Source organism: Anguilla anguilla, chromosome 19, assembly GCF_013347855.1.
Source record: "Anguilla anguilla isolate fAngAng1 chromosome 19, fAngAng1.pri, whole genome shotgun sequence".
Classification (NCBI taxonomy): domain Eukaryota; kingdom Metazoa; phylum Chordata; class Actinopteri; order Anguilliformes; family Anguillidae; genus Anguilla; species Anguilla anguilla.
This window is the reverse complement of record NC_049219.1, coordinates 581,637-600,601: the sequence shown is the minus strand read 5'-3', so window position 1 is coordinate 600,601 and position 18,965 is coordinate 581,637. Positions and strand designations below refer to the sequence as shown.

General features: G+C 46.1%; 2 protein-coding genes across 4 annotated transcripts in view; both read left to right on the top strand.

Moving 5' to 3' along the window:
• The window catches only part of LOC118219193, a 172,652-nt gene that overhangs the window by 84,586 nt on the left and 69,101 nt on the right, over positions 1-18,965 (top strand). The window lies entirely within an intron of this gene.
• LOC118218931 (pancreatic secretory granule membrane major glycoprotein GP2-like) lies at positions 1,660-18,214 on the top strand. 3 transcript variants are annotated; one of them, XM_035401705.1, is made up of 10 exons: positions 1,660-1,688; positions 2,589-2,710; positions 3,087-3,306; positions 8,262-8,399; positions 8,834-9,024; positions 10,449-10,600; positions 11,157-11,414; positions 13,616-13,769; positions 16,571-16,679; positions 18,080-18,214. In XM_035401705.1, exons 1-10 carry the CDS (start codon positions 1,676-1,678, stop codon positions 18,196-18,198), a joined length of 1,476 nt encoding a protein of 491 aa, XP_035257596.1. In that variant the 5' UTR covers positions 1,660-1,675; the 3' UTR covers positions 18,199-18,214. The 3 variants fall into 3 exon arrangements, with proteins under 3 accessions (XP_035257596.1, XP_035257597.1, XP_035257598.1); XM_035401706.1 differs by lacking the exon at positions 1,660-1,688 and having other exon boundaries at positions 2,531-2,710; positions 3,207-3,306; XM_035401707.1 differs by lacking the exons at positions 1,660-1,688; positions 13,616-13,769; positions 18,080-18,214 and having other exon boundaries at positions 2,587-2,710; positions 16,571-16,678.

Below are 18,965 nucleotides of genomic sequence, written 5' to 3'. Positions count from 1 at the left end.
GTGAGCGCCGCAGAGAGACGGCCAGACGCCAACCCTCAGCGAGCCCTTCAGCGGCCAGACGGCCAGACGCCAACCCTCAGCAAGCCCTTCAGCGGCCAGATGGCCAGACGCCAACCCTCAGCGAGCCCTTCAGCGGCCAGACGGCCAGACGCCAACCCTCAGCGAGCCCTTCAGCGAGATTCAGTTCCAGTCCCGGCATCAGTGTACCCCCGAGTCCGACCGCGCCCCGCACGCCCAGCGAGGAGCCAGTGCAGCTCGGAAGAGCCCGCCTCACGCAAACGGAGAGTATGCGGCGAATCAGGACGGGACTTCGCATTTACTGTGGCACAGCCGGTCACGTATTATCCTCCTGTCCTATTCGGCCAAAAGACATTAGAGTGGGGACCCTGGTGAGTCGTAACACTTCCCCCTTCTACCGCCCAGTTTGGCCCGCTGCTCGATGCCACACTGGTTCAGGACCAACAACCCCTCAGGCTACAGGCGTTGGTCGACTCTGGCGCCGGCAAGAATTTCTTGGACGCCGAACTGGTCGCTCACTTTTTGCCTGCCGACTTTGTTTTGCTGATTCCTGTTCTGACCTCCGCCTGTTTAACGCCTGTTTTTCGGGGTCCTCTCAGGAGTGCACCTGGGACAGCCCTGAGCTGCATTCCATCCTCCCCGTAGCTCTCCATCGCTCCTCTCCCTCATCGCCACGGTAACTGGGAATGTGGAGACTGGGACAAGACTGCAAGCCTAGGCAGAAGTGGCCAGGAATGCATACAGAAATACAGAAACATACACTTCCCTTCACTACCTTAAGCCTCCAAGAAGCTGTACACCACAGAACACGGTCTGAAGTGCATTAATCACTGCAGGTTTCTCACTGAATCTACAGGAACTGAGGCAGAGCAGTGAAAGAATAGGCAGTGATTCACTGTGCGCTCATATAGACATGAAAACTGTTTCTCTGATCGATCAAACATTGTCTGAATTATTTGTAAAACATTTTAGTTTACAGCCATATCTGCTGCAATTACCCAGGCATAAGTACACTTATGTAGTTGTGGAAATGACTGAGTTTTGGTCTGATGGGCACTTCCTCGCTTGAACCAGAATCCACCGTTTGGGCTGTTCACAAAGGCCGATAACAGAATAAGCACAGCAAGTACACGAAGCTGTAACGTTCTGAGAGTTCTGAGAGCTAGCCTTGTAATAACTTGTCACTAGATGGGTTACAGTAGCTTTCTCTGGTCAGAGCGTCACAGGCATCAGCATGAAGGTTGGCTTTTTGTGTATTACTGTTGCTCTACGAGTATCATCAAATTGTCATTGTTGTAGACATCATAAATGGTTGCATGCTTTCAGTAAAAACAGGGACACTGATGTTTTATATTTTTAAGGGACCTTCTATGTTGCGTAAAATTATAGAATCAGTGTTGGCTTTTTTTTTTTTTTTTACCTAAACAATTTTTATAAGGAAAATATAACAAAAGAAAATGAGGAAGCATCGAAAGGCAAATCAACACTCAAGAGAAGTAAAAATCTTTTTAAAAAATGAAAAAACAACAAGCAAACAGAAAAGAAAACAAAAAATTGAATAATAATAATGACAGCATTGCTACTTTAAAAAAAAAAAAAACAACAGGGATTGAGAGCAAGAAAAAAAAGATCATTTAAAGAAAAGTAGACAAATGGGATGGAATTGAGAGGTAAAGTTGTATGGAGGGATTGTGGACTGTGTGGTGTATGCAGATTTGTGTGTATAAGTAAGACTGTTCACTGTCATATTTATTTTTGCAATTTCTGTTATGACAGGCTCTGTACGTGCATACATACTCACAAAGAAAGATACAGTTATGCACAGTTATCTGTTCAATTAATAATATTCATATTTACAGTATCTGTTTAATGCACAATATTTAGTTTCTCAATTCAATGAATAATATTCACATTTACAGATACCTTGTCATGTTAGTCCTGTAGTTTTATTTTTGGAAGCCAAAATAAACATATTGACACTGAATGCACCTTAACTAACATATCAACATAGATATGGCTGAGGGTTCGGTGAAAAAGAAATCAAAAACGTATTATTTCCACCCGGAATGGGAGCATGAATTTCTTTTCACGTCAGCGAATGAGAAGACTGGTTCTGACTCGGTCAGTGTTAATGCAGGCTGGTTCTGACTCGGTCAGTGTTAAAGCAGGCTGGTTCTGACTCGGTCAGCGTTAAAGCAGGCTGGTTCTGACTCGGTCAGCGTTAAAGCAGGCTGGTTCTGACTCGGTCAGTGTTAAAGCAGGCTGGTTCTGACTCAGTCAGTGTTAAAGCAGGCTGGTACTGACAGACCTCCTCAGTCAGTGTTAAAGCAGGCTGGTACTGACAGACCGCCTCTTTGTTTTGAAGTTGGCCTGAATTATCTTATTAAAGGCTTGTGTATGTGATTGCATACACAGGTGCAAACATTTGATATTTATTCATAACCACGGACTCTGGTCAGGCCCACGGTAGGTCTGTGTCCTGAAGGCTGGTAACATGGGCTGGTTGCAGAAAGCTTTCATTCAGACACATTTTTACATCAGTGTTTGTGCCCCTAACCCCCCAACTGTAGGACTGCAGGTTCACCTCCCCAGACATGAAATGTTCCTTGTTGTGCCATGGACAATGCCGCCATCGCTGGAGGATCCGAGGGCAGAAGCTCGAGTCCTGCTGGAGGGCATTATTAAAAGCAAGGTGGGTCCTGTTCCCGGGTCCTAGCAGTCATTGGCGCTTATCACACCGTTCTGTTTATAGCGTTTTGTAGTATTTTAGTTGAACTTTTATCACCTTCAACAAAATTGAAAACAGTCACTTTTGATAATCACTGCTGGTGTTTTTACAAATCTCAGATTAAGATTTGATCAGGCTAAAGTTTGCCTAAATTCCTGAAATGGACGGGCCCTTGTGCACCCCTGCTGTGGTTTGTACGAGCGAGACTATCCTCCTCTCACTTCTTCACTTGGGACAGGCCTCTGTTAGTCACCTGGGAACCTGCAGTCAGCCTGTGCCAACTGTGCACGATGGACCAGCTTTACAATTTTCTTTTTGGTTTCCATTTCCTTTTTACCAGCTGCAGAACTTACTGAGTAAGTTCTGGCCAAAAGCGGAGGTGCAGCTGATCTCGTTTGAAGGCAGCGAGAGGAAAACAAAAACCAAGATCACTTTTGAAAGCTTTGATGTTTCCAGCCAGGATGGGGTAGTGATCCTCCGCCCTGAGGAGCAGCTGCAGCATATTATCTCTCTCGGCCACGCCCACATCACCGTCACAGACGACAGCATCTACTGGGACGGTAGGTGCGAGACATGCTGGGGGATTTGTGTGTGATGGGTAGCTGACAGAGGAATATTGGCTGTTCTGTTCCCAGTGAAATAAAACCCTTGAGACTGTGTGTGTGTGTGTGTGTGTGCGCCCCCCTGAGCTAGCGTAGCTGCATGCTTGTCTGTCTGCTTGCTTGCTTCTCACTCCCAGGCACTGCCGCTGACTAACTCAACTGAAAACTTTGGAAAAGCAGAGTGCGTAAGTCTTTCCTTGTCAGTACATAGCCTCTCCATCACCCAGATCTCTACTGTGCCTCCTCGTTGACAGTCCATGGTAACAGTGTTCTTTGCAGCCTCGGCCCAAACAGCAGGGGGTCTCGGAGCTGCTGTGGACCCCAGAGGTAGGCAGCACAGGCCCACCGGCGTGTGGACATGTCCTGACTGCCACCATCCACTGCCCCAATGCCCAGTGGGTGCACTTGCACGTGCTATGGCTACGGGAGTAAACCCCTAATGATAAATCTGTGGAGAAAACATGCATTAGGCAGTCACCAACAGACCGGTGTTCTGGCAGTCTTCTGGAACTCCGCTCTACAGAAGGTCGTCATGAGCTCTTCATGCCACTGGAAAACATAGGGTGGATCCAAGACAGTGAGGGTAGAGACTGCGCACAACTACCTTCACTCTAATCTATTAATTGCGCAAGCCTGCTCCAAATACCCTACCCCATTCCCACCCCAACCCCCACCCCCCAGCAACACTGGTTGCTGACCCTGAGTGCAAGGAACTCTTCTACGCCTCCCTGCGCTCCGCCATAAATAAAACAGCATCCACTGACAAGCTCATTCTCCTAGGCGATTTTAACGCAAGAGTGGGCTCTGACAGTGGATTATGGAAGGATGTGCTCGGACAGCACGGTGTAGGCAAGCTTAATGACAACGGTCTTCGCCTCCTTACTCCTATCCTTTCAGACTATACCTAGACTAACCACCACCACGCTGTATAATAAAAAATAAAAAATAAAATAAAAAACCCTTTTTCCTGTCACTTACATGTTGCCCCATCCCTGCACTTCTTGGTAATTAGTATTCGTCCTAATACTGTAGCTTATTCTTCTGCCTAGTTGGCTTTGCAGATGTTAGACCAGAATAGTGTTCATTGTTCTCGGCTAGAAATAGCTGTACAAAACAAGTAATTGAACCTTACTGAACCCGTGTTCAGCAGTTGTCTACGACCATGAAATGCACTTTTGTACGTCGCTTTGGATAAAAGCGTCTGCCAAATGAATATAATGTAATGTTACTCTCTGCTCTGAGCATCAACTGGTCATTACAAACACCTTGTTCCAACTCAAGAACAAATTCAAGACCTCCTGGCAACACCCCCGCTCTAAACACTGGCATCTCCTGGACTACATCATTGTCCGCCAAGCTGACAGGAAGGAGGTGTGAGTCACCAGGGCCATGCGTGGAGCCAACTGTTGGACAGACCATCGCTTGATCAGAGCCAAACTCAACCTGGAAATCTGCCCTCAACTGAGGAAAACGCCACCATGCAGGAAGCTCAACTGTGATGCACTGAAGTCCACGCACTCAATCAACCAGCTCAGGGAACAGATTGCAAACCAACTGTCTAGGATCCCCGAAACACCAGCAGATCCCAACATCAGCTCTACCTGGAGCACCCTATGTACTACTCTCTGACCTCCCCTGCCTGCCCCCTGTCAACCATTTGGACTAGTTTCTCAGAGGTACACAAAGCCACTGTGGGCCTCAAGAACCACAAGAGCCCGGGCCTTGACGGAATCCCGGCAGAAATACTAAAACATGGGGGATACCTCCTTACCCATAGAATACACCAACTGATCACTGCCATCTGGTCATCTGAAGTCATCCTGCAAGATTGGAAGGATGCTAACATCATCACAATCTTTAAGCGCAAGGGTGACAAAGTAGACTGTGGTAACAGCAGAGGTATCTCCCTCCTATCAGTGGCCGGGAAGGTGCTAGCACGGATCATGCTACTCTGCCTAGCAACCCATGTAACTGAAGACATCCTGCCCGAATCCCAGTGTGGCTTTAGGCATGATCGAAGCACTGCGGACATGATCTTTGTTGCTAGACAGGTACAGGAAAAATGCAGAGAACACCGTAAAGATTTGTAACTAGCGTTCATTGATCTGTCCAAGGCCTTCAACACTGTAAACCGGGAATTGCTGTGGGAAGTACTCGGGAAGCTGGGGGTTCCACCAAAGTTCAGGAACATCGTACGGCAGCTCCATGATGGGATGCAAGCCTGTGTGAGCATCGGTGGTCAACAATCCCCAATCCCCTGTGGATGTGGGGGTAAAGCAAGGGTGTGTTCTAGCCCCAACTATTTTCTACATGTTCCTCTCCACCATCACCCTGCTGTCTCACAAATCCCTGGATCCCACAGATGGGGTACAGATACAGTACAGACTAGATGGCAATCTTTTTAATATCCGGCCAATTCAAGCCTTCACCAAAACCACCACCCAACACATCCTGGAGCTACAGTACGCTGATGACTGTGCTCTCCTTGCCCACTCACCAGAATCCCTACAGCGTGCGTTAAATGTGGTTGCTTCCATATACAGCGCCATTAGTCTCCAGATCAACATCAAGAAAACGCAGATAGTCGTGCAAGAGTCCATTCCCCAACCACATGCGCCTACCTTCACCCTTGATAGTCATCCTCTTGCTATCGTCCCACATTTCACCTACCTCGGTAGCATTCTGTCCCCCTCCTGCAACATCGACGACGACACCCAGGTTCATATTGGTCTGGCCTCTGCTGCCTTCGGCAGGCTCAAGTCCAGGGTCTTCCAGAACAGGAACCTAACCATCTCCACCAAAGCAGCTGTGTACAAGGCGGTTTGCCTCTCCACACTGCTTTATGGTTCGGAAACCTGGACCCCCTACCAGAGGCACATACGAACTCTAGAGGCCTTCCACATCCGCTGCCTCCAAAGGATCCTGGGTGTGTCCTGGGAAGACAGGGTGCCCTATGTGGCAATCCACGACCGGACTCATACACCCAGCATTGCCGTGTTCCTTGCGCAAAGACATCTGTGTTGGGTCGGGCATGTGATCCGCATGCCTGCCCACCGGCTACCTAGACAGATCCTCTATGGCCAGCTCTTGGATGGTCATAGGTCTGCTGGGGGCCAAAAAAACAGATCACCTAAAAACCCTCCTGAAGAAGTGCAACATCAAACCACCAGTACAAGAGTCCCTGGCTGCTGATCGCCACACCTGGAGCTCCACCTGCCACCAGGGAATCACTCACCTTCAGGAGCAGGCTACAGAGAGGAGAGTGCAGCGGCATGCACAGAGGCACCAACGTGCTGCAGGGCCCCCCCTTTCCTGTGCCGTATACCCCCGCCCCTCATGGGGCACGACTTGCGGATCACGCATTAGCCTGCACAGCCACATGGCTATGCACAGGCGTAATACACCCCAATAAACCCCCAACAAATGAATTTGGAGCAATGTCACCATTGTCATCGATGGACTGCATAAGTGCGTGTGTGCACGTGTGTTAGCGCATGCACGTGTGTGCACATGTTCGTGCGTACGTGCTTGTGCGCGCATTCATGCATACATGCATTTGTGTGTGTGTTTGTGCATGTGTGTGTGTAAGTGTTGGTGGCAGTGCAGTATAACATTTTTCTCCAAGGCTGTTGGTTCAAGGTTGTAGAGTGTCTGTGAAATGCCTGAAATGTAAATGAGAGACAGATGGACAGATAGACAGACAGCTCATGCGATGCAACGTTGTAGGGCGGGCACGGTGGCATAGTGGTTAGCACTGTCGCCTCACAGCAGGAAGGTCGTGGATTCGAATCTCGGGTTGGGGTCTTTCTGTGCGGAGTTTGCATGTTCTCCCCGTGTTCGCGTGGGTTTACTCCGGGTACTCCGGTTTCCTCCCACACTCAAAGACATGCATGTTAGGTGCGCTCCTGCAGGTGCCCTTGACCAAGCCCTCAGAACTGGAGTTGGTCCCCAGGCACAGCACACAGAGGCAGCTGCCCACTGATCCTAGGTAACTAAGGATGGGTCAAATGCAGAGGACAAATTACCCCATGGGGTTCAATAAAGTATATCATCTTCTTCTATATAATGGTGAGGAACTCCTAAACACTGCTGCCATATAACAATCCAGTCATGCTGAGGAGGCTCAACTGGTTTCTCCTGAGGAGGGAGTCATTGCCACATTGAGGGGAATGCAGGGTATCCCAGGCTCAGTAAAAACTGTGGGAGACGAGGTCTTCTCTCACCTCATGACAGTGAGTCTGGTGTCCAGAGGCTATAGCAACGCCCAGCATTCACATACTGTGTTCTCTCTGTGACTGAGTGGAGCAGCAGTAGGGGTGGACGGTATGACGATATTAGATTGTGAACGACTAAAATGTCTCCATGATCTGCCTTTCCAGAGAGATCGGGAGTATCGGGCTACAGTGAGACTACACATTCTATCAGTTGCTCTGCCCTTAGGTTTTGTTTCCTTGAAGGGAAATATTTTCTTAAATAGGGATATTAGTTTGATTGAACTGCTGATTGTCTTCTTTTTTCTTTTTAATTATATATTCCTACTGTAGTTGATTACTGTTATCACTACGCTTTGGCAATATATATTTTTAAATATGTCATGCCAATAAAGCATTTGAATTTGAATTTGAACTGTTCATTAACTTGCAAAATATTCTTAAAAACCAACATGAAAAAGAATCGTGATCATATCGTGGATCGTGATCATTCCTGAAAAAGATTGTGATATGATATTTTTGCCATATCGCCCACCCCGAAGCAGCAGTGTACTTGTGTACTTGTGTTCTCTGTGTGACTGAGTGGAGCAGCAGCATACTGTGCACTTGTGTTCCCTGTGTGACTGAGTGGAGCAGCAGTATACTGCATACTTGTGTACTTGTGTTCTCTGTGTGACTGACAGTATACTGTGTAACCCACAGACCCAGATGAGTGTGACTCCCCCGCCCTGAACAAGTGCAGCTCCAACTCCGTCTGCATCAACACCCTGGACTCATTCACCTGCGTGTGTGAGCCGGGGTACTACAGCCTGAGCCCCATCCTCAGCCCTGCCTGCCACGGTATACACGCACACACACAAAAACACACACGCACACACACACACACACACACACACACACACACACACAAACACACACACACACAATCACTCACACACACATACACACTCACACACATACACACACACACACACAAACATACACACCATTATACTCTCATACAGAGTATAATGGTGTGTGTGAGAGACTATAATGCTGCTCTTACACACACACACACACACACACACACTCACACACACACACGCCTGCTGCTCTTACACACATGCACACACCCTATGTGGTTTGCTGCGGTTTGCTGTGTCTGTTTCTGTATCACTTGTAAAATGGCAGCATTGGCATAGCCTAGCATTTCATGCACTTTTGTAAGTAATGAACCAAAGGCTAATCAAAACTATGTCTATGTAATGCGACTAAAGAACATCATGTCTTAACAGAGAAGGGGATGTTCACGCTATGCCTGAAGGACCATGTATCTGGGGGCATCTCCAAGCCTTTCCTCATCCACTACTTTGGCGGGAATGTGACTGTTGTCCTCAATGATGGTCGCTGCTCCATCAACGAGACGGACAAGTTTTATTATTACAGGATAACTGGCGCCCCCTCCCAGTGTGGAGGCCAAACGCTTGTGAGTACCGGCACCAGATCCAGGTCATGTACACAGCATTCTGGGAATGCACACCATCACAAAACTTATTCACTAAACCTGGCATAGCAAGCTGCAAGTGCTACTGCTTCTTCCTCCCTTCAGACAATGATAACACCCTTTACTCTAGCAGACCTCTCCATTCAGCACCCCTCACTACCTCTACCTGTCCCATCTCTCCATTCAGCACCCCTCACTACCTCTACCTGTCCCATCTCTCCATTCAGCACCCCTCACTACCTCTACCTGTCCCAGCTCTCCATTCAGCACCCCTCACTACCTCTACCTGTCCCAGCTCTCCATTCAGCACCCCTCACTACCTCTACCTGTCCCATCTCTCCATTCAGCACCCCTCACTACCTCTACCTGTCCCAACTCTCCATTCAGCACCCCTCACTACCTCTACCTGCCCCATCTCTCCATTCAGCACCCCTCACTACCTCTACCTGTCCCATCTCTCCATTCTGCACCCCTCACTACCTCTACCTGTCCCATCTCTCCATTCAGCACCCCTCACTACCTCTACCTGTCCCATCTCTCATTTAGCACCTCTTACTACCTCTACCTGTCCCATCTCTCCATTCAGCACCCCTCACTACCTCTACCTGTCCCATCTCTCCATTCTGCACCCCTCACTACCTCTACCTGTCCCATCTCTCCATTCAGCACCCCTCACTACCTCTACCTGTCCCATCTCTCCATTCAGCACCCCTCACTAACTCTACCTGTCCCATCTCTCCATTCAGCACCCCTCACTACCTCTACCTGTCCCATCTCTCATTTAGCACCTCTTACTACCTCTACCTGTCCCATCTCTCCATTCAGCACCCCTCACTACCTCTACCTGTCCCATCTCTCCATTCAGCACCCCTCACTACCTCTACCTGTCCCATCTCTCCATTCAGCACCCCTCACTACCTCTACCTGTCCCATCTCTCATTTAGCACCCTCTCACTACCTCTACCTGTCCCAAGGTCCTCACTGAGTACCTTTCCAGCTTAGCAGTGTGTAACACATCACACTGAGTATTATGAGTGTGTAATGCCTTGGGTGTGTAACACACCACACACACACTGGGTATTATCAGTGTGTAATGCCTTGTGTGTGTAACGGAGTGTGGCACAGTGGGTAAGGAACTGCGCTTGTAACCGAAAGGTCGCAGGTTCGATTCCCGGGTAAGGACACTGCCGTTGTACCCTTGAGCAAGGTACTTAACCTGCATTGCTTCAGTATATATCCAGCTGTATAAATGGATACAATGTAAAGTGCTATGTAAAAAGTTGTGTAAGTCGCTCTGGATAAGAGCGTCTGCTAAATGCCTGTAATGTAATGTAATGTAACACATCACACTGGGTATTATGAGTGTGTAATGCCTTGGGTGTGTAACACGCTTTCTGCTCATTTAGATTAACAGGACGCATGTGGAGTTGAGGAACGCGCTGACTGTGACGCTCAGCAGCAGGAGATCCATCACACGGAGGGACCTGAAGGTGCTGTGGACCTGTGCCTACCCGCTGCTCCAGACCAGCACAGCCCGCATGAAGCCTGGTCTGGACTGGTGAGAAACACACCCCTCTCTCATTCAGCCATCCAATCAGCATCCACGGCAGTAGCATGAAGGACATTAAGCCTCAAACTAGCATTTTCTGTTACAGAGCCTGGGCTCAATGAAAATGCCTTAGTCTTTGTTAGCACTAGGGGCGACATAGCTCAGGAGGTAAGACCGATTGTCTGGCAGTCGGAGGGTTGCCGGTTCAAACCCCGCCCTGTCGAAGTGTCCTTGAGCAAGACACCTAACCCCTAACTGCTCTGGCGAATGAGAGGCATCAATTGTAAAGCGCTTTGGATAAAAGCGCTATATAAATGCAGTCCATTTACCACTAAGGCTAATCTAATGGCATGTGCGGTTCTTTATTGGTGTGTCGTAATCCAGCCTGTTTGTTTGTCTGTTATTCCATCACACATTGTTGGTCATACATTTCATGTGCTGGTACTGTGGTTTATTTTTTAGCACATTGCTATTTAAAAAAAAACAAATGTGCTCTTCTAGGAAATCTAGTGGCTGTGGACACAGATGATGTGTTTGCTGTGCGTTCTGCTCTGCTCCTCTGCAGGGTTACCTCTCACAGTGTGGTGCAGGTGAATTCGTCCCGCCTCCTAGAGATCAGCATGGCCTTGTACAGTGACTCATCTTACACATACAACTACACTGGCCCTGTGGAGCTCCCTTCTGCAGAGCAGCTGTACATCCAGGTGACCCTGCACTGTGAAGACAGCCTGGCCTACAACATGAGCCTACAGCTGGAGTCCTGCTGGGCCACACAGACCGCAGACCCACAAGAGGAGAAGAAGGCTTTTTTCCTGAAGGGGGGGTGAGTTGTCTCATATTGAGGGCGGAGGGGGGGGGGGGGGGGTAGTCCTCTGTTCCCGACAGTAGGGGGTGAGTTCTCTGCTCCTGAGGGGTGGGTGGGGGTTAGTCCTCTGTTCCCGACAGTAGGGGGTGAGTTCTCTGCTCCTGAGGGGGGGGGGGTGTGGAGGTGGGGTTGAGTTCTGTGTTCTTGAGGGGGGTGGGGATTATTTATCTGTTCCTCAGGGTGGTGAGTTCTCTGCTCCTGAGGGGAGGGGGGGGTGTGGGGGTGAGTTCTCTCTCTTTTCCTTTACGTTTTGTCTGTGATTCGATTGTTGGGTTGATGCTGCCTCATTGTAATCATAATTAATTAATTTCCAGTGCCTCAAGCTCTGCTGACATTTACATGTGTAGTATTTGTCTCATTAACATGTACTTTTAAAACGGTGTATGAATAAGATTTTATTGTACATGTGTGATAACAGTAGATGCCTTATAAAAAGGCTTTAGTTTGGAGGCCCAAGAGTGCATCAGTGGTAGGTTGCATTTGATGCCCAGGCTGCCAGTTGAATAGCCCTATTACAGATAACATTAGGATTGCACTCTTTATACCAAAAACATGAACCTGGGTAATTTAATGGCGTTTGTTTTTTAAAAAATGTCATTTTTATTCTTCATATTATATTTTGGTTGCAATTTCTGGTTTTATTATTTCTCTTTCTGTGTTTGGGAATTTTTGCCTTTTAATAAACTTCGCAGTGGTAGATGGCTTATTAGGGTGACGGTAGATGGCTTATTAGGGTGACGGTAGATGGCTTATTAGGGTGACGGTAGATGGCTCATTAGGGTGATGGCTATGGCTTATTAGGGCGACGGTAGATGGCTCATTAGGGTGACGGTAGATGGCTTATTAGGGTGACAGTAGATGGCTTATTAGGGTGACGGTAGATGGCTTATTAGGGTGACGGTAGATGGCTTATTAGGACGACGGTAGATGGCTTATTAGGGTGACGGTAGATGGCTTATTAGGGTGACGGTAGATGGCTCATTAGGGTGACGGTAGATGGCTTATTAGGGTGACGGTAGATGGCTTATTAGGGTGACGGTAGATGGCTTATTAGGGTGACGGTAGATGGCTCATTAGGGTGACGGTAGATGGCTTATTAGGGTGACGGTAGATGGCTTATTATCCGACTTGCTCGTTGGGAGCAATTAGGGGTTAGGTGTCCGGCTCAGGGACACTTCGACACACCCAGGGCGGGGGATCGAACCGGCAACCCTCCGACTGCCAGACAAACGCTCCTACCTCCTGAGCTATGTCTCCCCATAAAAAAAACATTAAACGATCAAAGTGTTAAACAATCCTATCCTGTTTGACCTAGAGGCTATTTGGGTCTGCACAATATTTCATATTGAAGGTTTGGTATACAACATGTTGTGCATATGGTCTTGAATAACTTATTAAAATGTATAAACTTGCAGTGTGTGGAAAAAAGCCATGGCATGGTATGAACCTGCCAAATGGTGTGACTTTCTGATGAAACACAGAATTTACATTTGCACCTACATCATGATTCTAGCCCTAAATCAGAGTTGGCCCAATACAAATATATGGTCATGCTAGAATGCTCCAAAATATGAAATGGTAAAAGATACACTTCAGAGCAAAATGTGGTATGCATAATCCTACACAACGTATTAAACTGAAGGTCGTATGGGAAACACTAATTACATTAGTAGTATTGCTCTTATTATTGCATTATAATACCACCCAGACATTAGGCCTATATTCATGAAACATGAATCTATGATCCGAGACACAATATACAGAAGATTACGTAAATTGATCTCATAGGTGCACTATAACTGATACAATCCTCAAAATGAAATTCTGCTTCACAAACAATAGTGTTTTAATCCCCGACTCTGAAGGTGGTGCCAGAGTGCTAATGAACATGATAGCCTCACGTTTTGGGTGGTATTCACACATTGGGCCATATTCTAAATATTTTGTCGTCATATGTAGAAAGACTGCTAGCTTTAATTAGGCTACTGGCTCCTGGCCCCTGTTAATTGTTCTTTGAAGTGCATTGTGCTCCTAATAGATTTCAATGAGTGTGATGGGGGATTTTGTTCAAAAGGGGGTGGAGGTAAATGACAGTAATACAGGAGGCTTAGACATGTGTGAAAGGCTTTAATTAGGCAGACAGTCCATTATCCTTTCAGCTGCCCAAACGACAGAACCTTCCGTTGGTACCTCCGGAGCAGTTCCCCTCAAAGGAAGAGGTTCTCCGTTCAGATGTTCTCCATGTCTGACCACTCCCACATCTACCTTCACTGCCTGAGCAGAATATGCAGCCAAGATGAGAACTGCACAACGGTAACTCCCCACCACTGCAAACTGCACACAATGGTAACTCTCCACCACTGCAATCTGTACACAATGGTAACTCTCCACCGCTGCAAACTGTACACAATGGTAACTCTCCACCACTGCAAACTGTCCACAATGGTAACTCCCCACCACTGCAAACTGCACACAATGGTAACTCCTCACCACTGCAATCTGTACACAATGGTAACTCCCCACCACTGCAAACTGTACACAATGGTAACTCCCCACCACTGCAAACTGTACACAATGGTAACTCCCCACCACTGCAAACTGTACACAATGGTAACTCCCCACCACTGCAAACTGTACACAATGGTAACTCCCCACCACTGCAAACTGCACACAACGGTAACTCCCCGCCACTGCAATCTGTACACTCCTGGGCAAAACAAAATGGCAAAATAGTACGCTTTTAAAGGTCTTAATAACAAATCATTGGTCAGGAAATTAGCAAGAATTAAACAAATAGATAAAGTAACTTAGTATGAGATAGCTTTTCCCTTTGATTTCTTTAAATGTTTAAGCCTTGTGGGTAAACTTGCGGACAGCTTTTTACAGAAAGGGCTTCAAACAGTTGATGAGTAGTGGAAAACTGTTTCCCGGTTAGGTTGTGTTTTAATGTGAGACCAAATATTCTCTATAGGGTTCAAATCTGGACTCTGACCAGGCCAAAACATGAGCCTGATGGACTTGTTCTCAAGCCACTTTTTGGTGGTCTTTACAGTGTGGGCAGGAGCATTGTCTTATTGAAAAATAACATCTGATCGTTCCTCTTTAGAAAACAACTTTTCAATTGTGGGAAGCAAGCCTTTCTGCAATATTCTCCTGTATTCCAAAGCATTAAATGACTTTTCACAGTGAAGCAGCTCACCAGTACCAGCAGCTGAAAAGGCTCCCGACACCATGACACCTCTTCCTCCATGCTTAACTGTGGTAGAGATGCATTCACTATTGTATTTCTCACCAGATCTTCAAAGACACCTCTCTGGAGCATCACCATGCAACTCAAAACCTGATTCATCACTCCACACAACTCTGCTGAACCATTCTGAATCAAACTTTCCATATTCTGCCAAAAACTTAATTCTGTCTTTGATGTATTTCTGAGACAGCAATGGCCTTTTAACACATCTTCTAGACACAGAACCTGCATTAGATAACCTTCTGGTTATTGTTCTTCTCGAAAGAGTTTTGTTTTCTGAGGTCTTGAATTCTGATGACAGTTTGTAGGCTTTTTTTCCTGTCTTTGAGAACTGTAAATTTCAGCAGGTGGTCATCCCTGCATGATGAGGCTTTGGGCCTTCCAGATCCTTTCTTTCTGGCAACATTACCTGTTGTTTCAAAGTGTTGACCTATTCTCTTAATAGCTGATGGAGAAATAGGGATTTCCTCTGCCTTTAGGGTCTTGTAAATTTCAGAATAGCTACAGTTGCCCTGACAGCAACCCCTGCGTGATATTTAGCTTTTTTTGGAGCAGATGTTCTCGCCCCTTTACTGTGGGACTCTCAACACTGCATACTGTAGATCTCTCCCTGCACTATCAATCCTGGTTCCATTTATGAGCTTGTTATCAGGCCCTTGATGGGCTGCATCAGGTGTGGCAGATAACCAAATAATGACTAATCTTTTAAGAGAAAAAAAAAAACATCCCAGAAGATGTTTTTGGAAACGTTTGTACACGCAGACATGTGTTTGAATTTTACATCAAACATTTGAATCATTATCATGATTTTACTTTAGCGTACAAGAAGACTATATAAGTGAATTTCCCTGTTTCTAGCTTTTCCCCAAACAGTTCACTGCAGCAAAAGTAAACGAGCAAATGGTGGCACAGGAGGTCTCAGATGTGCATTTGTTTAATTCTTGCTAACAATGTTTTGTTGTTAAGACCATTAAAAGCTTAATATGTTGCCATTTTGGACTTGGGCATTTTTTTCCCCCGGGAGTGTACAATGGTAACTCCCTGCTGCCACAAACTGCACCTTGGTATATTCCCGGGAAGCCATGCTGGGCTTTGAGTAAGAGGGACCCAGCCGCCTCATCCTCAGGCTGGGCTTTGAGTAAGAGGGCTGATAACGATGGGTGTGTTTGAGACAGGTCAGCCAGCAGCCTGGCCTGAGAGCTTCCTGTGTTCACTGCCAGGGATGTGACAGGCCTCACCTGAGCCCCAATCTGTCAGGACACACCCCTTTACTGACCATGCATGTGTTCACATTACACAACATTAATAAAACCTTGGGTATGCACTTATTGAACGCTGCTTTGTATAAAAGTATCTGCCAAATAAATGTAATGTTACTATCATTGATAAACAGTCAATACATGAATGGATAGACCTCAATTTAAAAAGACCATATAATGCATGTTCACACTAAAACCATCATCATTGCATAAGCCAACCGTTTTGAGTGTTCAATATGTGGTGACCAAATAACAGGTATTTTTCAGTCATTCTTCTCAGTTCAATATTTATTTTTATTATCTAGATATTTATATTGCTCACTGTTTTTCTGATGCACGCAATTCAGTCCTTTCACTATATTTAGTGTTCTCAGTGAGTTCTCATAGGCTCTTTTCTGGAGAATGGGAACAAACCCACCTCACACTAGTTCCTCCACTTCTACTTTCTGTGTGTTTTCTGCGTGTTGCATAATATAAATATTAAATCTTCCGTTAGCACAAGGTTTACAAATTGAATGTTAGAGAATGTGGACAATATTTCAGCAGTCATCCTACACGTTTGTTTGCATGTTGGTTAAACATTCCCCCTGTATGTATCTGTACAGAACTGCTCTCCCAGGCAAAACCAAAAGGTGAGAAGAGATCTACCGGACAAACTCACAGCTATTCTTTCAGCAGGACCCATCTCTGCAGCAAAGAGGAAACTGACAAACTGTGAGTGGAATGCTATTGACAAATGGAGTATACTGCTGTGTGTGTGTGTGTGTGTGTGTGTGTGTGTGTGTGTGTGTGTGTGTGTGTGTGTGTGTGTGTGTGTGTGTGTGTGTGTGTGTGTGTGTGTGTGTGTGTGTGTGTGTGTGTGTGTGTGTGTGTGTGTGTGTGTGTGTGTGTGTGTGTGTGTGTGTGTGTGTGTGTTTGTGAGTGTCTGTTTGAGAGAGAGTGAGCGTGTGTGTGTGTGCGTGTGTGAGAATGTGTGTGTGTGTTTGTGAGTGTCTGTTTGAGAGAGAGTGAGCGTGTGTTCGTGAGTGTGTGTGAGAGCGTGTGTGCATGAGTGTGTATGTGTGTGTATGTATGAGTTGTTGTGTGCATGTGTGTGAATGTGTGTGTGTGTGAGAGCGTGTGTGCGTGAGTGTGTGTGTGAATTTGTGCGCGTGTGTGCGTGTGCGTCTGTGTGATTGCATGTGAATGTGAGTGTGTGTGAGAGCATGTGTGTTTGTGCGTGTGTGTGAGTGCGTTTGTGTGTGTGTGTGTGTGTGTGTGAGATAGTGAGTGACTGTGACTGTGAGTGCATATTGTAGTTTATTATTATTGTTTCCACTACAAAAGCAGAAGTAGTGGTTCTAGTAAAAGGAGTAATATTTAAAATTCAAAATTTGGTTACTTGGAATATGTTTTCAGCTAGCGTCACGTGGCTAGTTACAGCTATGGTTCAATCAGATGTCACTGATGGGCTGCATGCCTCAACTTCCATACAAAAAGAGAAGGGTTTGTTCTGTTTATTTAAAATAGAATAAGTAGTTATGGGATAGTTTGAATAGGTGGGCTTTCAGATATTTGCATTAAACAGCCAAATAATGAATGACTGAATGAATCATTGCATTTATATAGCACTTTTCCACAGGGGCGCAGTCAGGGATTTTCAGCCCCATGAAAAGATATCATTTTGGGCGGGGTGGGGGGGGGGGGGGTCTGGTAGATTCTGGGTTGTGACTGATTGTTGTTTAGACTGTTCTAGACTGAATTAGAATGTGTCGTGTGACTGATTGTTGTTTAGACTGTTCTAGACTGAATTAGAATGTGTGTTGTGATTGATTGTTGTTTAGACTGTTCTAGACTGAATTAGAATGTGTCGTGTGACTGATTGTTGTTTAGACTGTTCTAGACTGAATTAGAATGTGGTTTGTGATAGATTGTTCTTAAGGTTCTGCCAGACTGAATTAGAATATATTGTGTGATTGTAGTAGAATGAACTAGAATGTGTTGTGTGATTGTAGTAGAATGAATTAGAATGTGTTGTGTGATTGTAGTAGAATGAATTAGAATGTGTTGTGTGATTGTAGTAGAATGGATTAGAATGTGCTGTGTTGATTGGTTGCTTTTCTCACTCCTTGCAGGGCCTGGAGCCCAGATCATGCTATCAGTGGCCGGGGGATTGATTGGCCTCTTTTTTCTGACAGCACTGGGTGTGCGTGCAGCACACACTATAACACAGCACAACCCCAGACATCAATAAAATGTGTATACCTGCACTGTTTAGTCCGTCCTCTCTGTGCTACTGTACAAACAGTACTGTGTTCATATCCTCTCTGTGTAACTGTGTACAGAGAGCACTGTGTTCTTATTCCCTTGTAACTGTGTACAAACAGGCACTGTTTCAAATATTGCAATCTAGAGTTAAGGAGGGCATCTGATTTTGGTGTCCTCCCCTCTGACTGACTCTCTGGTTGTGTTCCAACCTTTATGCTCTGTAACTTTGGCAGTGCGCCACCATGACATAGCTGTTCAATGCGTGAAATTTTTTGGTGAAATTTGTCCATGGTTTTGCAGAAGATATTGTAGCCAATTAAGTGAACGTGCAGATGGTACATCATAATGCAGTGTATACGTTCGGTGAACGCTGGGTAGATGTGGTTGTTGATAAGTAATAGACTAATATTTGTGAGCAAAATAGCACAGTTCAGAAACTTGCTTCCGGTGGGACTTGAACCAGGGACCCTGTGATCCATAGACCATGACATTGACCACTCAGCCTTTAAGGGACGAGCTGTTGAGACAGGAAATGTTTTAGAGTAAAAAGATGTGTCTATTTTGCATGTGTATTTGAGATTTTGATTGGATCGTGTAGGTGAAGGATTGGCTGGTGTTGGTAAAATGTCCAATGGGGAGACATTTTGTGGGCTAGGTCGGCAGGGAGGAGGAGGAGGAGGAGAAAACACAAATCCCCTTAGTTTGGGGCTTTATTGTGTGGACATTTGAAGTTGTTTATGAATTCTGTCTGTT